The 21,102-nt window shown below is 32.8% G+C and overlaps 1 protein-coding gene across 2 annotated transcripts in view; it reads left to right on the forward strand.

The window, feature by feature from the left end:
* TMEM38B (transmembrane protein 38B) overlaps positions 1 to 21,102 on the forward strand; it is a 41,731-nt gene that overhangs the window by 3,636 nt on the left and 16,993 nt on the right. The window contains exons 2-6 of one of the 2 annotated variants that reach the window (XM_032478124.1): positions 2,387 to 2,524; positions 6,317 to 6,473; positions 16,708 to 16,892; positions 17,725 to 17,812; positions 19,860 to 19,977. In XM_032478124.1, coding sequence (XP_032334015.1) covers positions 2,455 to 2,524; positions 6,317 to 6,473; positions 16,708 to 16,892; positions 17,725 to 17,812; positions 19,860 to 19,977 — 618 coding nt within the window. In that variant the 5' untranslated portion in view covers positions 2,387 to 2,454. The remainder of the gene's footprint in view (positions 1 to 2,386; positions 2,525 to 6,316; positions 6,474 to 16,707; positions 16,893 to 17,724; positions 17,813 to 19,859; positions 19,978 to 21,102) is intronic. The other variant, XM_032478123.1, reaches the window with a different exon arrangement.

Raw genomic sequence — 21,102 nt, forward strand, 5'->3', positions numbered from 1 at the left:
TTCCTTCCCCTCCTTCTCTTTCCTCATAGTGTCACATAGGTTGCACTACCTTTCTTACACAATATTCATTCATTTCTGTTACATGCAGAACATTTTAGTATCTTAATTCTAATCCTAACACATCTTTTTAGATAGGTATTATTGAACTCATTTTTCAGATGAGGAATAGTTTTATGGGAATAAAATACCCTTTACTTAAGTCACATAATTTGGTAAATTATAGAGCTAGTTTTTGGGCTGATTTCAAAGTTCTCAACCATTCTGTGCTCTCTCTTTGCAGATTCATTTAATGTTCCTGGTTTCTCAGTACTTAGCACTTTCTCAATAAGTTGTCATTTGACATGGTTATTTTCTCCTGTGATTTCTGTCATTTCCACATCACCAGTCAGTTTCTCCTTTGCTTTCAGAAATTAAATCCAGGAATAAAGCATTAAATCTGTAGATTCCTTTGGGTAGTATGGCCATTTTAACAATATTGATTCTTCTAATCCAAGAGCATGGAATATCTTTCCATTTTCTTAAGTCACCTTTAATTTCCTTAATCAGTGTTTTGTAGCTCTCCATGTATAAGTCTTTCACCTCCTTGGTCAGATTTATTCCTAAGTGTTTTATTGTTTTGGGTGCAATTTTAAAAGGGACTGTTACTTTACTTTCTTTTCCTGCTGTTTCATTGTCAGTGTAAAGAAATGCAACTGATTTCTGTATGTTTATTTTGTATCCTGCTACCTTGCTCATAGTCTCTCATTTTAAATTCTTATAAATTACGTGTTATTCTCATTTTATGAAAGTTGAAATTTAAGCCAAGAGAGGTTAGAGGTTCTACAGAGAGTCACAAAACTGATACATAATCACAGCTACTTCAGTGACTTGTGATAAGACTAAGGGAAATTAAGGGTAATAAATTGTCATATTCACACTTCTGAAACATTTCACATGTATTTTTCTCTCATACAGTAAACATTTATAGAGCACCTTCTTTATATTAATGTCTCTTAGAGTCTCAAGGGATAACGATCTTATAATGGAACTAACACTTGTGAACAAAATCTAGAATATGGTGTGTCTTAAGAGGAAAGGGTAAAATAATGTGAAAATTGAGGGAAAAGGAAAGTTATTTTGACAGACTTAATCAGAAATGCATATTACATGAGTGAGTAATCTGTGTGAAAGCATCAAATTTAGTAAATTTGATTTGGACTGTTTTAATGGTCAAAGGAAAACTGGGTTTTGAATATTTGAATTTGGCTAAGCCAAATTGTTGTGTCAGATGGATGATCATAATGCTAAATCTTCCATTAGAGTAGCACTAAGGGATACAGAGGCTAGAGATAAGAGCTAGTGTTCCCTAATAGTATATTTATCAGAAGTAATCAGTTACTTTGGAATGTGTCTTCATAGTAACTGTGCTATAGCTCTTGTTCAGTTAGACCTCCCATTTCCAGAATCTGTCCACAGAGCTAACCAGGGTATGCCTGTGAGAGACAGAGGGAACACACACACACGCGCGCGCACACACACACACACACACACACACACACGGGATGGGGTTGTGGGAGAAGAAGAGGGAAAAGGTGTGCTTATTTATGTGTAAATAAGCATAGAAAAAAATCTGGAAGGTGTCACCCATAGGAAATGAGTATGATTGAAGGATAGAAGTAGAGAGGAAAGGGGAATTTTGCTTTTCATTTCTGTTCACTTCTGTCATAATAGTGATAGCTGATACTTACTGTTACTATCTGCCAGGCCCACATTCTAAATGCTTTAAACGTACTCACTCACAGTCAACCCTTACAAAAATCCTGTGAAGTAGGTTTTCCTTTTCCTTTTCCTCCCTCTCTCTCCCTGCCCTGCCTTCTGTCTCTCTCCATACACACACGCACATGCACACATATGTATGTACTTATTTATTTTTTTTTAAGATGTGGGAAAACAGTTACCTTGTGGCGTTCACACAAAGAGTAAGTGCTGGAGCCAGGATTTATAGCTGGGCAATTAAACTCCAGAGTCTGTACTGTTGAGGACTCTGTATTGCCTCTCAGTATGAGAATGGCTCAGCATGGCAGTGAATGTCCATTGACCAAAGGAAAAGATCATATTCATCACTGTGCTGACTGACCAGTGTTATAATCAGTCATCACTGTACAGGGTAATACCAAACAGTGCCTGTATACATATTTAGATGGATAACAGTATATATTTATATAGAGAGACATATTGGTCTCACATCTTACGTAAGGGTTTGGCTCTATAAAGACAGCATGACCACGTATCATCAAAATAACTCTTGAAAAATATTTTAAGTTTAGGAGAAATTGCTACACTGGAGATTGACGTCTTGTTTTATAGTAAGTGTTTCAAAACTAATTTTTCTTCCATATTGGTATAGGTCGCCATTTCTTGAGTTATCACCAGATGTATATCATTAAACCTTGGCATCACTTCATTTGATGGGATATGTACACCACTGAAAATTCACATCTGCCAACTCATGTTCACTCCTGGGCACATTTTGTTGTGTGGAATGGTGGGTTGCAATATTTAAATTTTTATCTCCCTCTCCTTTTTTCCCCTGAGCACATATAGATGAATTCCCATGTTAGTACAAGTATGATGTTACTCTACTGAACTCACACATACATTTGCATAATTTATTTTATTGTCTGTTTTTGCATAAATGTGCCTCTCCCTAAAAGGTAACAACAGTTTACAGTTTGGTTGGGTATTCTTGAATACCTTATTTTATGCATTAGCTGCATGTGTGTGTACCTATAGAAATACATCATTTTTTCTTTTCCCCAGCAAATGATTTCTTACTGTACATATTGTTTATATACCGAAGGTTTTCTTTTTGTCATATCAGTTCATGTAAAGCTGCTACATTTGTTTTGAATAGATGCATTGGTTTTCTCAGATTGGATATGACATAATTGTCTAAATTTTTATTTAATTTTATAATTAATAAACTTTTTTTCAAGAATTCATATATCATCAAATAATATAATCAATATAATTAAATAAATGTAAAGCCCCTTTGACAATCTTCCCTAATTCTAAGCTTCCTCAGGAGGTAACAGTTAATATTTTGGTGTATTTCAGACCCTTTTCTGTGCATTCCATGTATGTACCTATACAAATACATAGTGTTTGATTTCTGCCCATAAATAATTACATGCTATAATATTTTTTTCAACATGATTGTATTTGGTTTTTGTTTTTATTCAGCAGCATGTCTTGTGGATCTTCCCATGTTGATATTGATCTACCACACTCTTGAATTGCTCTTGTATACCATAGTACAGCTGATCATGGTTTGTTTAACTATTCCTCTGATGGTGGTCATTTATAGTTTTCATTTTTATCACAGCATTGTAAACAGCACTGCTTCAATATTCTTGTATGAAACTCCTTGGGCACTTAAGTCAATTTAAAATTTTAATTGATAACTATGAAATTGTTTTTCAGAATGGTTTTGCTTATTTTTATTCTCACTAGAGGTATATGAATTTCCTCATACTTTTACCAATTTATTGATATTAAGTTGTAATTTTTTTTTTTTTTTGCCAATTGAAGGTGTGTGAAGTAACATTTTTAATTTTGTTTTTGTTTGATTAATGATGAGTTAAGGACTTTTCCTTTGTTTATTTTTTGGCATGTTTCTTAGTGATTTATATTTTCTGCTTTGTGACTTGCTCATTTTTCTATTGAGTTTGTTGTCTTTTTCTGTTGATTTATTGGAATTTGCTTTGTTAGTTAAAAAAAATTGTTTTATCCCATTTTTTTGTTAAATAGAAGTTTTAAATTCTGATGATGTCAGACTTGTAAATCTTTTCCTTCATGGCTTTTTTTTTTTTTTCTGTTCTTAGATTGCTAGATTTTTTAAAAAACTTAGCATATTGAATTTTTAGCAAGTGATCTTTTACTGTCTATCTAAAGGAATGATCATAAATTTGTTTATATAGTGAATGATTTTAATGAATTTCTAAATATGGAATGTCCCTTAAATTCTTTGGATGAAATCTACTTGGTTATGATTTATTATCCTTTTGAAAAACTATTGATTTCAATTTGTTATTGATGTATTTGTGCACTATACTCATAAGTTAGAATTACAGTGTGTCTTCTTTCCTCTTTTGTTTCTTCCCTCCCTCCTTTCCCTTCTCTCTTCCTCCCTGACTCCTTCTCTTTCTCCTTCCTCTCTCATTCTCTCTTCTTTGTTTTCTTTATAATTTTATGTTGGAGTTATGTTGTTTTCATATAATGATTTAAGCTTTTCTAAACTCTGTAATGGTTTGCTAAACTCTGTAATAGTTATGTAACTTAAAAAAAAGAGTAACCCAAAACTATTTGATAAATGTTTCCTATTAATTTATCTGAGTCTAGCACTTTCTCAGGATAGATCTTGGACTGCCCTGTAACTTTTTCCATAGTTATTTGTATGTTCAAATTTATATCTGTTCTTAAGGGAATTTTGCTAATATCTAGTTTCTTAGAAAATTGTCCATTTCAACTACATCTTCATATTTATTAGGTTAAATACATGTTGTTTTCTTATAATGAGAAAAGCTCTCAAATCATTTCCCTTTTTTTTTTTTTTTTGCTTCTAATGTTAGGCATTAATTTTCATTCTTCTTCCCTCCCCTGCCTTTTTCAGACTTGTTGAACAATGGTTGTTTTATTGGTCTTTTCCAAAAACAGCTTTGGGTTGGCTTTATTAATTGCCTATCTCTAGCTCCCTATTTTAGCATCTAATAAATTTCTACTTTTGTTTTTATAATTTGCTTCTATGTCTATGGCTGACTTGAAAAACTTTTTTTGTACTTTTTCCTTTAATAATTTCAAACTTAAAGGAAAGTTGCCAGACTAGGTCAAGGAACTCCTATATACTTTACCCAGAATCACCAACTATTAGCATTTTACCTCACTTATTTTATTTTTTCCTATCTGTACTGACATATAACTGACAAAATTATACATATTTAAAGTATACAATGTGATGATTACATATATACACATAAACATTGTGAAGTAATTACCATAATCAAATTAGTTAGCACATCCATCATCTCATATAGTTACCTTTTTTTGTATGTGTGTGGTGACAACACTTAAAACCTATCCTCTTAGCAAATTTCAAGTATAAAATACAGTATCATACAGTACTATTGACTACAGCTATTACACTGTACATTAGATCCTAAGAACTTATTTATCTTATAACTAGAAGTTTGTACTTTAGCATCCTCTCTGAATGTTTTTGTTTATGCATAGTATTTTTTGAGAACCACTTGAGTGTAAATTTGGAGGCATTTTTGCCCAGTTACTTCTAATTACTTCAGTTTATTAATTTTAAGAACCACTGTACAGTTATTAAAATTAGGAAGTTTAACAGTGATACAGTACAGTTATCAAGGCCACAGTCCATATTTAGATTTCATCAATTGTCCAAAAAGATCCTTTATAAATATTCTTTATATGATATGATCTAGGAAATGCATTGCATTTAGTTGTTTCTTTAATGTCATTTAATCTGGAACATTTCATCAGCCCTGTTTTTGTGTTTCTTGACTGTGACGTTGTTAAAATATAAGCTATGTTGTTATTTGTTTGTTTTTTCAGAATAGCCCTCAATTTGAGTATGTCTGATTCAATTAATTCAGGTTATACATTTTTGGTAGAAATACTGCAGAAGTGATGATGTCTTCTTGGTGCAAAATGTGAGGAGTCACCTGATGTTGTTTGTTTTATAGTTATATCTCCAAGATTTGTCCACTCTAAAGTTATTATTTTTCTCCATGATTAATAAGTAATTTGTTAGGAGACACTTGAGATAATGTAAATACCTGTTCCTCATCAACCTTTCACCTCTGGTTTATTTTGTTATTCTGTTTCCAGCTTGTCATACTGAAAATTTTGTTTCTTTATTTCAGCTTTTATTTTCCAAAGTACTTAAGATTATAAATTTTTCTTAATGTATCGCTTTGACATATCAACCAGCGTACCTAGAATAGGGTTGGGAATAAAAGGAGACAATAGGTGGGGAGATTGTTTATAATAATGTACTACTAGGAAACTGACAGTAAGATCCTGAACAGAGTTTTTAAAGGTGCCCCAAATCACCCATGTCCTAACAAAATGTTTCCAGTTTTGATTCAAAGAACAGAAGGTGCCATTTATAATCATGATTGTCACACTTATGAGTAATAATAAGTCCTAGAAAGTTATGATATTAAGAAGTGTATTTCTTTAGAGCCACAGGTACCTCAGGACTTGTTTAATATACAGTATTTCAGACCACATTTTTACTTTATCATTTCAGGAGCAGCAGCGATGGCATGGAAGAATCCTCTGTCAAGCTGGTTTACTGCTATGCTCCACTGCTTTGGTGGAGGAATTTTATCCTGTATACTGCTTGCAGAACCTCCATTGAGGTTTCTTGCAAACAACACTAACATATTACTGGCATCTTCAATCTGGTAAGCTGCCATTGTGGTAAACTATGAGACATTAAAAAATTGTTCTGTAAATTATTAGTTAATGGAATTTTTTTCTTTAAAAAATATTTTATGTTCCTAGAAAGTCAATGCATGTACAAGGGAAGGAACCCTAATAATGCCAAAGGTTTTAAGTGCAAAATATGTCTTTCTTACCCTTCTCCCTTATCCTCTCCCAGAGGTAGGTATAGTTACCATTGTTTTATGTATCTTTAGTGGAAGCATTTCAAATATGAAAGGGCATCAAGTATTTGACCCCAAACAGTTGATCTTGTGAACCGAACCCATACACATAGTTATGCAACAGGATAATCAAGAATGTGATAAACTACACAGAAAGTCCTAGTGATTATGAGTCATATTTATGGTAATTGTTCTTGTACTCCGTTGGATTTTTCAGAGCCTTATGAAATTTAACATTAATTTTGTTTTGAACTTAATTTTGAAGTGAAGGAGAAATATTAGTAGGAATTGCTTTAGATTCTTGCAAATCCAAATTCAGTTATCTTTAAGTGGTTTGATCCATCAAGTTAAAAAAAAGTATAATACAAATCAGAGAGCCTTGTTATATCTAAAGCAAAAGCTATGCTTTTGATTAAAAACCATATCACTGAAATATATAATGTTAGGAACATCTAAATTTAATTTTTATTGTGATAATTTAAAATGAATATGTAACTAGTCATAAAAGGAAATATAAATAATAGGAGGACTGAGAAAAATAGTGGGAACCTATGGCGGTATAAACTAGGAGTAGAACAATAAATTTGATAGCTAATATTTATTGAGTTGTTACCATATGTCAGCTAAATTCTTTTTATTCATTGTCATATTTAATCACAAGAGTCCTATGAAGTAACTATTATTATTTCCATTTGAGAAATGAGAAAACTGAGGCACAGAGAAACATTGCTAAAATTTTTGTATTTTGTGAATTATTGAGCTAGAATCAAAACCAGGAAGTTTGACTTTAGAGCCTTTACACTTAAACAGCCACTGTCTCTTATTGATTTTTTTAACCATCTCTTAAAGTATAGTCTTCTAGTTGCTATGTGTTTTATGTCATTTTTATTTCCAAGGACTTTTATTTCTATAGCAATATTTTAAAAGGATATTAGCCATTTTGGATAATTTTTTGAGTGTAGATGCTGAAGTACTTGAAAAGTAAGATATACATAAAGAAGCTGTGGTACATTTATACAGTGGAATACTACTCAGCCACAAAAAAGAATAAAATAATGCCATTTGAAGCAACATGGATGGACTTGGAGATCATCATTCTAAGTGAAATAAGCCAGAAAGAGAAAGAAAAATACCATTTGATACCACTCATATGTGGAAGCTAAAAAAAGAAAAAAGACTCTAATGAGCTCATTTACAAAACAGAAACAGACTCATAGACATAGTAAACAATCTTATAGTTACCAAGGGGGAAAGGGGGCAGGAAGGGAAAAATTGAGACTTTCAGATTTGTAAATATTAACTACTATATATAAAAATATATAAAAGAACAAGTTTCTTCTGTATAGCACAGGGAACTATATTCAGTATCTTGTAGTAACCTATAATGAAAAAGAATATGAAAACGAATATGTGTATTTCTGTGTATGACTGAAACATTTTGCTGTACATCAGAAATTGACACATTGTTACTGAGTATTCTTCAATTAAAAAATTGGCAAAACCAAAAAAAACCAAAACAAAAACGGATATCCAGAGTCTGGCACTTTTAATCACTTCCACTACTCCTGTATACTAACTACCAATATTTCTTGCCTGGACAGTTGCAGTAGGTTCCTAAGTGGTCTAGCTACTTCTTTCATTATCCCCCTGAGTCTGTTCTTCACATAGTAGATAAAATGATTAATTTACAGTAAGTTGGAACATATTACTGCTATTCTCAGTGGTTTCTTATCTTATTAGGAAGAAAATTCAAAACTTATCGTGGCCTTTAAGACCCTACAGAATCTTCCCTTCCTGTCTCTTTAATGTAATGTCTTTCTACTCTACTTCTGGTCCATCTGCTCCAGCCACATTGGCTTTAGCATTTGTTGAACACAAAGGTATTCTACCTCCGTGCCTTTGTGCTTGCTCTCTTTTGTCTGTAATGTTCTTTTCTTAGAAAGCTCATATTTTCTTTTTTGGGGGAGATCTTTTCTGAAAAAAACACTTCCTCTCCCATGACTATCATATCATACTTTTTTTTTTCTAGACGTATTGCTATCTGACATGTTGTCTGTTTATTTCTTTTTAACGTTGGTTTGTCTCACTCCACTAGAATAATAGCCTATCAGAGCAGGGGCTTTGTTTTGTTAACTGTGTGCCAAGTACTGCAGTGAATACGTTGCTAAAGGAGTGGACTGCTATATGGTGTTATATTAAATGGGATTTCTATACTTGAGTAGCAAGAAATTACAGATCTTGATTAGTCGATTCACTGAAGAAATAAAATTGCTTGTCTATAAATATATACTTTTTTGGCTGAAACTAAAAGATATGTTAGAAATAGAAAATAAGAAATACATTTTTATGTGGTGAATTAATAGTATAGTATTTAATTATTTGTTAACTTGAGATCTTCTATTATCCCCATTTTACATAAGATGAAATTGAGGCTTGAAGAGTTGGTAAATAATACGGTCTGGATTTCAATTTGCATGATCTTGACCAAGAAGAGTTTTCATTATGAACAATATGTGTTTTTTAATTTAAAATTTTAATTAATATTGAGTAGGTACAAAAGAATATTTATAAAATATATGCAACATGTAACAAATTGGTATAACAAAAACTTGTATATCCTTCATTTAGATTAAGAAAAAATTGCCACTTACAAAAATATTCTATTATAAAGTAAAAACCACAAAAACCAAATATATGGCCTAATGAAATTTTTTGTTAGGTATATCCTTGAAACCATGACCCAAGTCAGGAAATAAAGCTTTGCCATCCATCCCAGAATTTCCTCTTCTGTATCACATTCCAATCACAACCCCTTTCACACCTTAAATAACCATTATGATAACACACCATTATTCTGACTTTTATGGCAATCAGTTCTTTTCATATTTTTATAATTTTATCATCCAGATGTCATCCCTAGACACTATAATTTAGTTGTACCTATTAACAATTTTAATATCTCTTAAGTCTCTTTCATTTTATAGAGACCAGAAGAGGCTCCAGATATCTGATTAGCTTTCTTTTTGTTGACATTTAGCACTCTTTTTATACTTAATGACTATTGTCTAGTAAGTAATTGAGAATTACAAAATGGCAATAGGCAAATTCTATCTTCTTATGTATTAGTTGGGATAATATAAATAAATACTTCCCACTAATTATTATTTGGTTACCCAGTTGTATAGTTTATAAAGGAAAGGCAGGATAAATATTTGATTCTTTCTCTTTATTTACCAGTTCTCAAGATAATGAATTAGTCCTCTGCTATTCTTCAAAGATGACCAGTTTTTTTGTTTTGTTTTGTTTTTTGTTTTTAGTGAAGTATGAACTCATGGATTTAAGTATATTTTATGGATTTCAATAAATTGCAGTTTTCTCACTATTGAAGGTCACATCGTTCCATCATTGGCCACTGGGAATTTCTTCACTTTGGCTCTTGAGACTTTGATTAGCTTCCTTGCTACTTAATGTAAGATTCATCTTGTACTTTCTTCTTGAATTACTCATTTCTCTAAAAAGTGCTGGTTCCTTTTAGTGAGAAATGGTATTTCGAGACCACAGTCTGAGCATTAGACATGTTCATTATTACTGGATTAGTTATTGTTTCTAGGCCTTTTCAGTGGACAGAGCTATGAAAAATAAGGATAAAATAATTCATGAGTTCATTTGATGTTTCTAATTCAAATTCAAGATCATGGAACTTTTATTTAACCTTTCTGTTACATGTGTATCTTTTTCTTCCACACTAAGAAGCTTGGTTCTTAGGGGCACAAGACACGATAGAATTAGGATATTCCAACATTGCTCATTTATTCTGTATTCATGCAATACACAGTTGCTTTGGAGTAACAGTATGAATGCCATCACTGACATGATTACTAAACATAGTAATTTTTTTACATATACACTTCTCATTCTCCTCCTAGTTTTTTACATGGAAGTACTATTCTCCATTGTCATAGTAATAGCTGCTATGTGCTATACTCTTCCCTTATTAATCCTCATTCAGTCTTCTATAGCCAACTCTGTATTTAATGCTTGTCACCAGTTCTTATGTCTGTGTCTCTAGTAATTTTGGTTGTCTGAAGCTTTTTCTCTAGTAGATTCATCTAGAATAGTAGTCCCTGAATTCTCATGTGCTAATAAGTTTGTCTGTGTCTTTTGTACGTGAAAGTCAGTTTTATTTGATATAAAGTCATAGGATTCAACTTTCTGTCTTTGAGTATTTTAAATATATTACTCAGTTTTCTTGTCTTATAAAGCATTGCTGTGGAAAACTCTGATGATCATTTAATTTTCTTTCACATGGTCTTTTTAAGATGCCCCCAAGTTTTTTTTTTTTTCCATTAAAGCCTAATAATTTAAATATAATATGTCTAGGTGTTGGTCATTCAGAGTCAGTATTCTTGGTACGTGGTCTTTTCTTTTTAGTAGCTACACATTTTTTGTTTTTGTTATAGTTTTTAATTGAGAAAGTTATTTTGGTAATTGTACTCTTTTCTTGCTTTGGTTTTCTTCGAGAACTCCTATTGGCTCTTTTTTTGCCTTTCTTCAGTGAACCTTTTTATCTATCTTTTTAAAAAATTTAAAATATTTTCCTTTTTACGTTCTGTTTCTTTGAAGGCACTGTTATTTCATTTCTCTTTGTTTTTCTTCTAGTTTAATCTTCATTACTGAAATAATTTGTTTCTTTTTCTTCTTTCTTATTCTTCCTGAAAGAATTGTATATTCAATTCTTAGTTTTTCTAATTCTGATGTATATTGTTCTTTTATGTGTTGTGTCACTTTCATAATGTCTTTAGCTTGTTTTGAAATAGGAAGTTGCAGTTCTGATCTGTTTTGTGCACACATTTTTCTGAGTACTTTCATTGTAGGTTTCTTTTTCCTCTTACAGTAAATGTGTATGGGGTTTGACCTTGATACTTTTCTGTTGGTCATTTTAATGTGGAATCAGGTTTCTTGAACTTTTAAAATAAGGTGGACTTCAGAAAAGATTTTCTGACTTCATAGAGCTCCTCGTCCATTGTTTTACACAGTATTCCAGTAACCTGCTTTCTGAGATTTCCTGGGTCTTCTCTCCCTCCCTAGTTTGGTCTGGACTTTCTCCTTTTGTTGCTCTGTCTTGCTCAGTTTTGATTATATACCAGTGCTTTCTTCTCATTGTGGGGCTTGTTCTAGAAGGAAGCCTATGTAAATCGCAGTTTTCAAAGTTCACGGGGACATCATTGGTCCAACCCCTTCAGACCTTCTTAGCATAGACCGTTTGCTCTCCAGGTATTGGAAGTATCAGAATCCCTTCCAGTTTCAGCTGTTGTTTTTGTTGTTTTTCCCAAATGGGCCTGCTGTGCTTTCTAGTGAATACCCTTTAGCTATTTGTCATCTGTTTTGTTCTTAGGTCTGTTAGTTGCCACCTTGCTGCTTTCTTCTTCCTGCCAAGCAGCGTAGATCTTGTGGGTGCTGGTGATTTGTCTCTACACATTTGCATTTTGGGATTTGAAGGGATACCTTGTCACATAATTTTGTTGTAAGTGCTGTGGGTGGGATTTTGGCTTTGCTGTCTAGTTGCCCCGTCTGTTTTTATGTGGGAATTTGCAAAGATCAAAATCTATTCAACTGCTGGTGCCACCGTCTTCCTAGAACCCTTGCCAGTAGTGTTGATGTCCCCTGTACGCTACCCTCCACCTGCAGCCCGATCCTGTCTCCTTTCTTCCTTATTCAGAGAGAACCATCCTTAATTTTTATACCTATTGTTCCTTTACTTTTCTATGTAATTCTGGCATATGTTTATATTCCTAAACAATATAATTTCTGAAAGTTTTATAAGTACAATCATATGTATGTATTTTTTGGTGACTTGCTTTTTTTGCTCAACCTCTGTTCCTGAGATTTAGTCTTACTGTGCATGGTTGTAATTTATTAATTTTTACTGCTGTATAGTGTATCAGAATGAATTGTCATATTCATATTCTCTGGTGACAGAGAGTGTTTCTAGTTTTTTTCTATTACAGTGTTGGTAAGGACTTGATGTACATGGGCAAGATTTTCTCTTGGTATATGCTTGAGAGTAGATAGATTTACTGAGTTATAGGAAAAGTGATTCTTAAGCTCTACTAGATAATGATACATCATTTCGCAAAGGAATTATGCTAATTTACATTTCCACTGTAATGTGGAAAATTGCACCTCACCTAAAAACCTAAGAAATGGACTTTACTAGTAACTTATATGTACACTTATATTTCTCTCCCCCTAGCTCATCTCTCTGCACTTTTTCCACAGATAACCTCTACCCTGTTTGTGTTTCTCTTACCGTTTAAAAAAAGGTGTGCATCTTATATATGAGTATCTAAACAATAGTTTTTTTAGTTTTATTTGTTTTAAAATGGGGTATCATACCCTATATAATTCTCTAGGACTTTTTTTCACTCAGTATTATGTTACTAAGATACATCTCTGTTTTGTTTGTAGCTGTTGTACATTCCTTCTCACTGCTGTATAATCCATTATATTAATATCTATATTTTATTTATTCTTCTGATGAGTATTTCTATTGTTTCTATTTGTTTTGTTTGGCATTACAAAACAACAACAGTAGCAGCCACTGATGTAGTACTTACTGTGTCCCAGACACTTTTCTGAGCGCTTTACCTTTATTACCTCATTTAACCTCACTGGTGAGGTAAGTACTCTTTTATTTTCCTTTAATAGAGGAGAGATCTGAGGCAAGAAGGGTTAAATAACTTGCCCGAGGTATCACGGATATCTGGTAGCTGGAGCCAGGATTCAAACCTCAGCTGCCTAGTCCTTCAGTCTGTACTTATGCAGTGTATTGTTTTGGACTTGGGGAATACTGACATTGTCTCTGTTCTCACCTGCCCTTAAATATAGAAAAATAATATTTGCTTAAAGACATAGTATATTTTACTATTTTCATTTTTAAGGTTTTAATGTTGAAAGCAAATGTGTGATCTTTGCTTCATTTGATTTTAATTTGGAAATAAAATGGTGTTTGTAATGTACTTTAAACTCTAGCAGGCTGAGCTAAGGGAGTATGTGAATTCATTTATTGGGTAAGTCATCTTTCCTTAGTATAATAGCTCATAGTGCTCACATCTGGAGATTAGCACCATCTACTGGCAAAGGGAAACAGTAACTTAGTATGTCATAGTGTGTTTGTTTACTGTTGTTTGGAAGACTGTACCCTTTCATAGGATTTTTCTTTTTGAAAACTATTTGTGGGGGAAATAAATATTTTGTAATTTTTCTGTGTATTTATTTTTATGACAGTTTGTTTTCCTTTAACTTCCAAGTATCAATTATATACTGCACATTTGCATAACTGAGACTCCATTTTTGTAAGGAAAAATACAAGAAAAGGTATAGTTTTATAGATTTGTCATTCTGTAATAGTCCTTTTCAAAGCATATGTACAAAAGTATTAATTTATAAGAGTAATAAGAGCAAGAGCAAAGCTGTCAGACTCATATGAACTGTATTTAGTTTTTTCTGTTTTGGCTTAGTTATACTGTCTTTGGTAGTCAGAGAAGGGGAATTAATAGTAGGGCATTCTCAGTGACTAACTGTGGGAAGCTCAACTCCTGTTATTAACCTAAATTCTAATTTCATCTTTCCTACTTGAACTGGTTTAGCTTTCATTTGTCAGTAGCCTAGCGTCCTGTTTTGTATCCTGTTGTAGGCTAACTTCTGTTAGTTAGCACTATTCTTTGTCCTTTTTTTCTCTCTATTAACCTCAGTGGCTTAACGTATGAGAAATTGCCTTCTTGTTCCATTTCATACCGGATAAGTTCCATTTCTTCTTTTCTGATATGTTTCCTTTAAGCACATGTTAAAAGTTCCTTAGTGTTGCAATTTTAATTAAAGGTGAAATTATAATCTTTACAGAGGAAGGACATGATGATTCCTTAAGGAATGTTGGTTAAGTGATTCATTAAAGGATTTTTAAAAAGCTAACTTGTGTTATAGAGCAGGAATAGTTGTTTAGGGAGCCACTGGTCTGTTTTGCTTACTTGTAAGTCTACGGAGCACAATTAACAATTGTTCTTTTGCCCTGTGGCTGTTTAACACTTGAAACAAGACTGTTCTCGGTTGAAAATATTAGCATATTATAGGCATACTATAGAAATATCTGATTAAATGCAATAAAGACATTAAAAATAGCAATAATTACAAATTTTAGACCATATGCCATAATGTTGAATAGAAAAAGTCCAAGATTGCTGTTGTAGTAGTACTCTTGTAGAATCCAAGTATAGGCTTTTAACTCACGTTGAAGATAGTCTCAGTATAGAAAATGAGAATAGGGCCATTTGTATTTTTGTTTTGTTGTTTTTTTGTTTGAGTATTTTGAGCATACATTACTGCTAAAGTGAAACTAAATCTCCCTTTCTTAATCTAAATTATACTGGATACCAAAATATTTTTATTTTATTTAAAAATACATTCAAAAATTGCTTATTTAAGTGTAATTCTTTTTCTCCCCAGTACCTAAACTACTTCCTGGAAACTTGTTCCATATTTAAATAGAGAATTGTATAGAGGCTTCAAAAATACTATATGAACATGTAAAATTTTTATATCATGCAGTAATTTTTCAAAAGCTTTTTACCACTCTTAGATTATTTAATCCTTTCTCTCAAATTCTTTAATTATCAGTTGATTCTTTGGTATATGTTTTATATTTTGCCTTCAGATTAACTGCTAATAAATGACTTAAATCAGGTCTACTTTTTATTATGCTGAGTTTTAGGTGAGAGGAGGGTATTAAGATGAATGATTCCTGCCGTCTAAGACTATTATAGTTTATTATGAGCGTTGCAGCCTTTATATATTATAAAGAAAAATGTATAAAGAGCTGTGTTGAAGTGTAGGAACCAGTGTTTTAGGTGTACAGAGCCACTGGAATTTAGTTTGAACTGATAATATTAAAACAAAACTCCCAAAGGCAATGTATATGGTAGTATTTGAGTGGGATCTTGAAGAATAGTAGGAAGGAATTGACAAGTAGAGATGAAGAAGAGAGGGTGCTTCAGGTTGAACAAACCATTACATCTTGTATTGGGTCTTTGAAGCAGTGTTTTGGCAGATAGGTTTCATATTCCATGAATACTTCTGGGAATTCTGACTTTATGAACGATGAATTACAGTAAGATGAACAACTTCTTTAAGAAGAGATAACATACTTTTTTCATGCAGTGTATTCTGTATTGCTCCAAGGTGTATGCTTTAAGCACAGAATTGTCTGCCAGAGAGTATTTTAGGAATGGGGGGAAAAGTGGTGTGTTTCCCAGTTAACACTACTGTTAAATTGTTGAAAGATGCTTAAAACAAATGAAACTTCAAAAAATAATTCACCTGAGGAGGAGTGGATTATTCTTAAACTAATATCACAATTTGACTGGTTAAAACTAAAGCTTCCTTAGCTAAATGGAGAATGAGCTTCATGTTCTTTCAGCCGTATGAAAATACATTTTTTAAACATAAATATATCTCCTTGAGAACTATGACCTTTCTCTGTATAGGCTGCACTTTATGTACAGAGGTCTGGTCACAAGTGAAGATGTAAGTGGAGTTGAAATGCAGCCCCTAGCTCAGCTACCAAGGGCCCTTTTCTAATCCTTTTCCAAAGACAGAGACAATCTAGCTAGAAAAATCCCAAATCAGAAGTGATTGTATATTTGCCTAATTTTGTTAATGGATTCAGCCACTCAGCTTCTAGTGCTAGAATAGTGTAGGCACAAATTACGAACTCAGTGAATACTTTTTGCATATACAGAGTATTCAGAAGTATAAAATTTATGTTCCTTTTGATTATGACTTTTTGATAGATTATTATATGTGCTTCATGTGATTTTAAAAAAATGACTTTACCCAAGTCAGTGGTCTTCTTGCTGTCACATTCCATGTTTATATGGATAATTCCATTTGTTGTGTTTTTATCAAATTATTATTGCTGACATGCTGAATTTTTATTTAAGGTTCCACTCATATTAAAATATTTAAAATTTAATTTCAGGTATATTACATTTTTTTGCCCATGTGACCTAGTTTCCCAGGGCTATTCATTTCTACCTGTTCAACTCTTGGCTGCGGGAATGAAGGAAGTGACCAGAACTTGGAAAATAGTAGGTGGAGTCACACATGCTAATAGCTATTACAAAAATGGCTGGATAGTCATGATAGCTATTGGATGGGCTCGAGGTAATATTAACAATATGTGTTCATGAATATTCTGTTATTGATCTACTATGACTACTGAGCAATTCTCTAGTTACATTAATGGGGACCAGTACTTTAATAAGAGTCTTTGTTGGAGATAGAAACCTTGTTTCTGTTGGATAGTAAAATTAATTCAAAACTGACACTTTTCACTAGTACTCATCAGCCACTGTTTTATTTTCGCTAGTACTCATCAGCCTGACTATCTTAAAATACAGAATTTTTATTATTGGTTTGATTAGCAGCATAACCAGAGGGATTCATAGTTAATTAAGGTGTATAATTTATACACCATAAATAAAACAAGTTTACGTAAATTATGTGGTGCATGTAATTTTTAAAAATTGCCATTTTTTCAGCCTGAACAGCCTGAATAGTAAATGTGATTGATTATGAGTTCATGTTCACTCTGCATCACTTACCTTTATTGTCCTTTTGTATGTAGGAATTGAATAAATTCCTCAATCTATTGTTATAGCATACTGCCCCCAAACTAAAATCAGGGAAGGAAATGATAAAGCAGAGGAATTTATTTTTTCAGGTCTGAAACAAACCTCTAGCCTCATCTCTGTGCCTGAGGCCTCAATTTTAACCTTAATTGTAATACAGTAGACAGTTGCCATGCTGGTGAGAGGAGAGAATTGGAGTTGTCTCAGTACCATAAATGTACAAGACAACTTTTTTTTCTTTCTCCCAAGAATTATATTTTGGGGATCCTCTTGGAATTTTAAGTCAGGAGATAGAATTGTGGCTTCATTTCATATATTTTCTCAAAATTTGGTTTCGTATTTTTGTTTTATCTTGTTCTTTTTAGGTGCAGGTGGTAGCATTATCACGAATTTTGAGCAGTTGGTGAAAGGAGGTTGGAAACCAGAAGCTGATGAATGGCTGAAGATGTCCTAGTAAGTTGGTATGAACTATACTGAGACCCAGCCTTTTATCCTTAGATCTTACCAAATTTATTTTTAAAAACATTTTGAGGACTCTAAATGTGGATGAGATAAACAAATAAGTAAAATGATAATGGGAAGAAAACTAGGAAACAAAAATTTTTCAAAAAGTCTGCTCTCTTAAATGTAGCTTTTAAAATAAATATTGATTCTTTTCTCTGTGTGTTCCCCCTCTTAGAAAATAAAACCAAACAAAAACTCTTGGATTGTTGTAGAATTGTGGGAAGAGTGTGTATTTAAGGAGAGAGAACTATGTAGGAACAGACTTCTCTGGAATCAGTTGCAGGCTGTTGGCATTTTCACTAATGGCTCCAGCATCACCCAGATTTCAAATTATTCATAGTTTTGGTAGTGAAATTTCAAGCTTTGGGAATAATAAATACATTACCATAAAGCCCTGTTAGTTGCTTTAAAAATGAGAGTTGAGTTTAATTATGTAATTGAGTTTAATTATAAGAAAATGATGAGAGGAAGTAACCCACTCTATTCTGTACAATGCAGACTACCTTTGGCGTCCATTTAAGAGCATCTGATCGTTAGATGTTCTCTAAGACACTGACACAGTCTTAAATAAGTCACAAATATATCCCTGATGCACCTGAAAGTGAAACAGAAATACAGTTAATGTTCCCACAATTCAATTAGGAAAAGACTTAGGAAATAGTGGCCACAATACGCAAGGTGAGGAAGAAGTCATGTGAAAATAAACTCATTACAGTGGATTAAAAATGAAGGCTGAGAAGCAGTATGAATGATGAAGTATATGTTTGAGTGAATCAGTAACTTTCAGGATGCCTAACTTGGAATGTGGCCCTTAAAGCTTGAATGAGGTAGTTTAGAAATAGAACAAAGGAGGCTTTGATTGGTAATAAGTTATAAGAAAGACACTAGTGATATTCAAGGGAAATTTTTCTCATTTCAAGTTTATGCCTTGAAATGTCTTCCATAAAACATTTCTTGGGGCTATAAAACTGAAATCAGATTATGATTCTCGTGTGTTCAAAACCTTTGCAGTGACTTCCCTAAATGGCCATGAGACCTCCAACATATGCGTCTCCCTCACACCCAATTTGCTTTGACTTCAGCTTTTACTGTTCTCTCCCTTGCTCACTGCACTCTATCCTTGAACAAGCCAGGTGTTGTCTGGTTTAAAACTAACTTTTCTTTGCCTAGAATCATTTTTCTCAGTTGGCCAACTCCTTCAGGAGTACAGTTGGCCCTTTGTATCCATGGGTTCTGCATTTGTGGATTAACCAACTGTGCATTGAAAAATACCAGAAAAAAGATTCCAGAAAGTTCCAAAAAGCAAACCTTGAATTTGCCATGTGCTGACAACTATTGACATAGCACTTATATTGTATTTACAACTATTTACATAGCATTTACATTTTTGGGTATTAAGAAAAAAATCTCAAGATGATTTGAAGTATTTGGGAAGATGTGCATAGGTTGTATGCAAATACTACATTGTCTTATATAAGGGACTTGGATTTTGGTATTTGTGGGAGGTCCTGGAACAAATTCCCTATGGTTACCCAAGAGTGACTATTTTCACCATGGAAATGAGAAAATGCTACAAATTAGGGCTTTCTATTCCATCCCCCATCCCACCCAAGGAGTTTGTTTGGTGCTATAAGGTTTTTCAGGACTTACCTACTTTTCCCAAATTATGCTGTGAAACATGGGACTTTCAGATGCTTTGTGGAAAAGTATTATGTGGTCAAATATGTTTCAGAAACATTGCATATAGAAATGTACTCTCTTTATCAGAGAGTCACAATATGTATGAATATTCTGAAATCTCTGCTGCTTCATGCTACGAAGAGAGATATTTAGCTTTATATAGCTCAGCACTTCCAAAACTTTGTATTTACGTAACTAATTTTTGTGTTACATATATTAATAATTAATTAAATTAATATTTTGAGAGTACTATTTAAATAACATAGAGATAAATCATGTTTATTACTTACCAACTTAAAATGTGTTTTATTTTCAGCCCTGCCAAGGTAACCCTGCTGGGGTCAGTTATCTTCACATTTCAGCAAACCAAGCATCTGGCAATATCAAGGCATAATCTTATGTTCCTCTATACTATGTTTCTTGTGGCCACAAAGGTAAGATTTCAGAGTATCAATAAAACAGTAATACAAATTCTGTGTAACCAGAATTCTGCATAAGAGGCAAGTAACAGAAACATTTATTTTTTTTTTTTACAATAGTCTAAAAATACCAGTTTAGGGGAGTTTATTCAGCACATCCATGACTTACTGAAACATAGCTCTTCTATGATTCCTCATTTGATTTGCATTAAGGCTATTAGGAAAGATTTGCAGATGGCCTTGTAGTACATTGAAGGCCAGAAAGTAGTGAAAATAGCCAAGGCTGATCAGAGACTGCAAAGATAGTGTTGTGTCATTTGTACAATGAGGTACTTGGAGTGGATGTTCTCTGAAGTTCCTTTAAACTTTAAATTTTTGAAATTTTATATTAGAACATATTTGTGGTCAGTCTTTTCAATTACCATTGCCTGGTTGGATGCTTTATTCCTTCTTGAAGATAGGAAATAGCATGATACAAGATCGTAAGTTTTAGAGACAGGCAGTCTTAAATTCAAATCCTAGTTTTGCTGTCTGATCCCTGAATATGCAAGTCACTTAATGTCTGTGAATCCGAATTTCCTCATCTTCATTGTACCAATTGTTGACGAGATTGGAGATGATGTATGCCATGCTATGACTGTGCTTGACACATGTTAATGAATTTTATTTGCAACTGTATCATGAAGCTAATTCTGATTATTCTTCTTAACAGTTATTAGATGTTTTTCACTATTCATAAATAGACAATTGATTTTAAAATAAGATTATTATTTAAGCCTAGAAAAATTTTATAAATAACTATCTCAGCCTAGATATTTTTGGCTGAAAACTTAACTATGGGATCCTTAAAAGGAAAACAGGATGTATTATGTAAATTTATTTATAACTTAGAAAGAACCAAATCACTTTAGGGATCATTTATTTTTATTCCAGTAGTCTCTGCAATGAAGGTGATCTGTGATTGTTATAATTCAAATATTATACTTAAAATACCTGAGGCAAAATCTCTTCATATGTGCCCTCTTTTTCCAGTCATCAAACTTTGAGCTGTATTTTTTTGCAACAGCTTTACTGGGATATATTTTAACATACCATACAGTTTATCCATTTAAAGTGTTAATTCAATGGTTTCTAGTATGT

The sequence above is a fragment of the Camelus ferus genome, chromosome 4 (genome assembly GCF_009834535.1).
Source record: "Camelus ferus isolate YT-003-E chromosome 4, BCGSAC_Cfer_1.0, whole genome shotgun sequence".
Lineage (NCBI taxonomy): Eukaryota > Metazoa > Chordata > Mammalia > Artiodactyla > Camelidae > Camelus > Camelus ferus.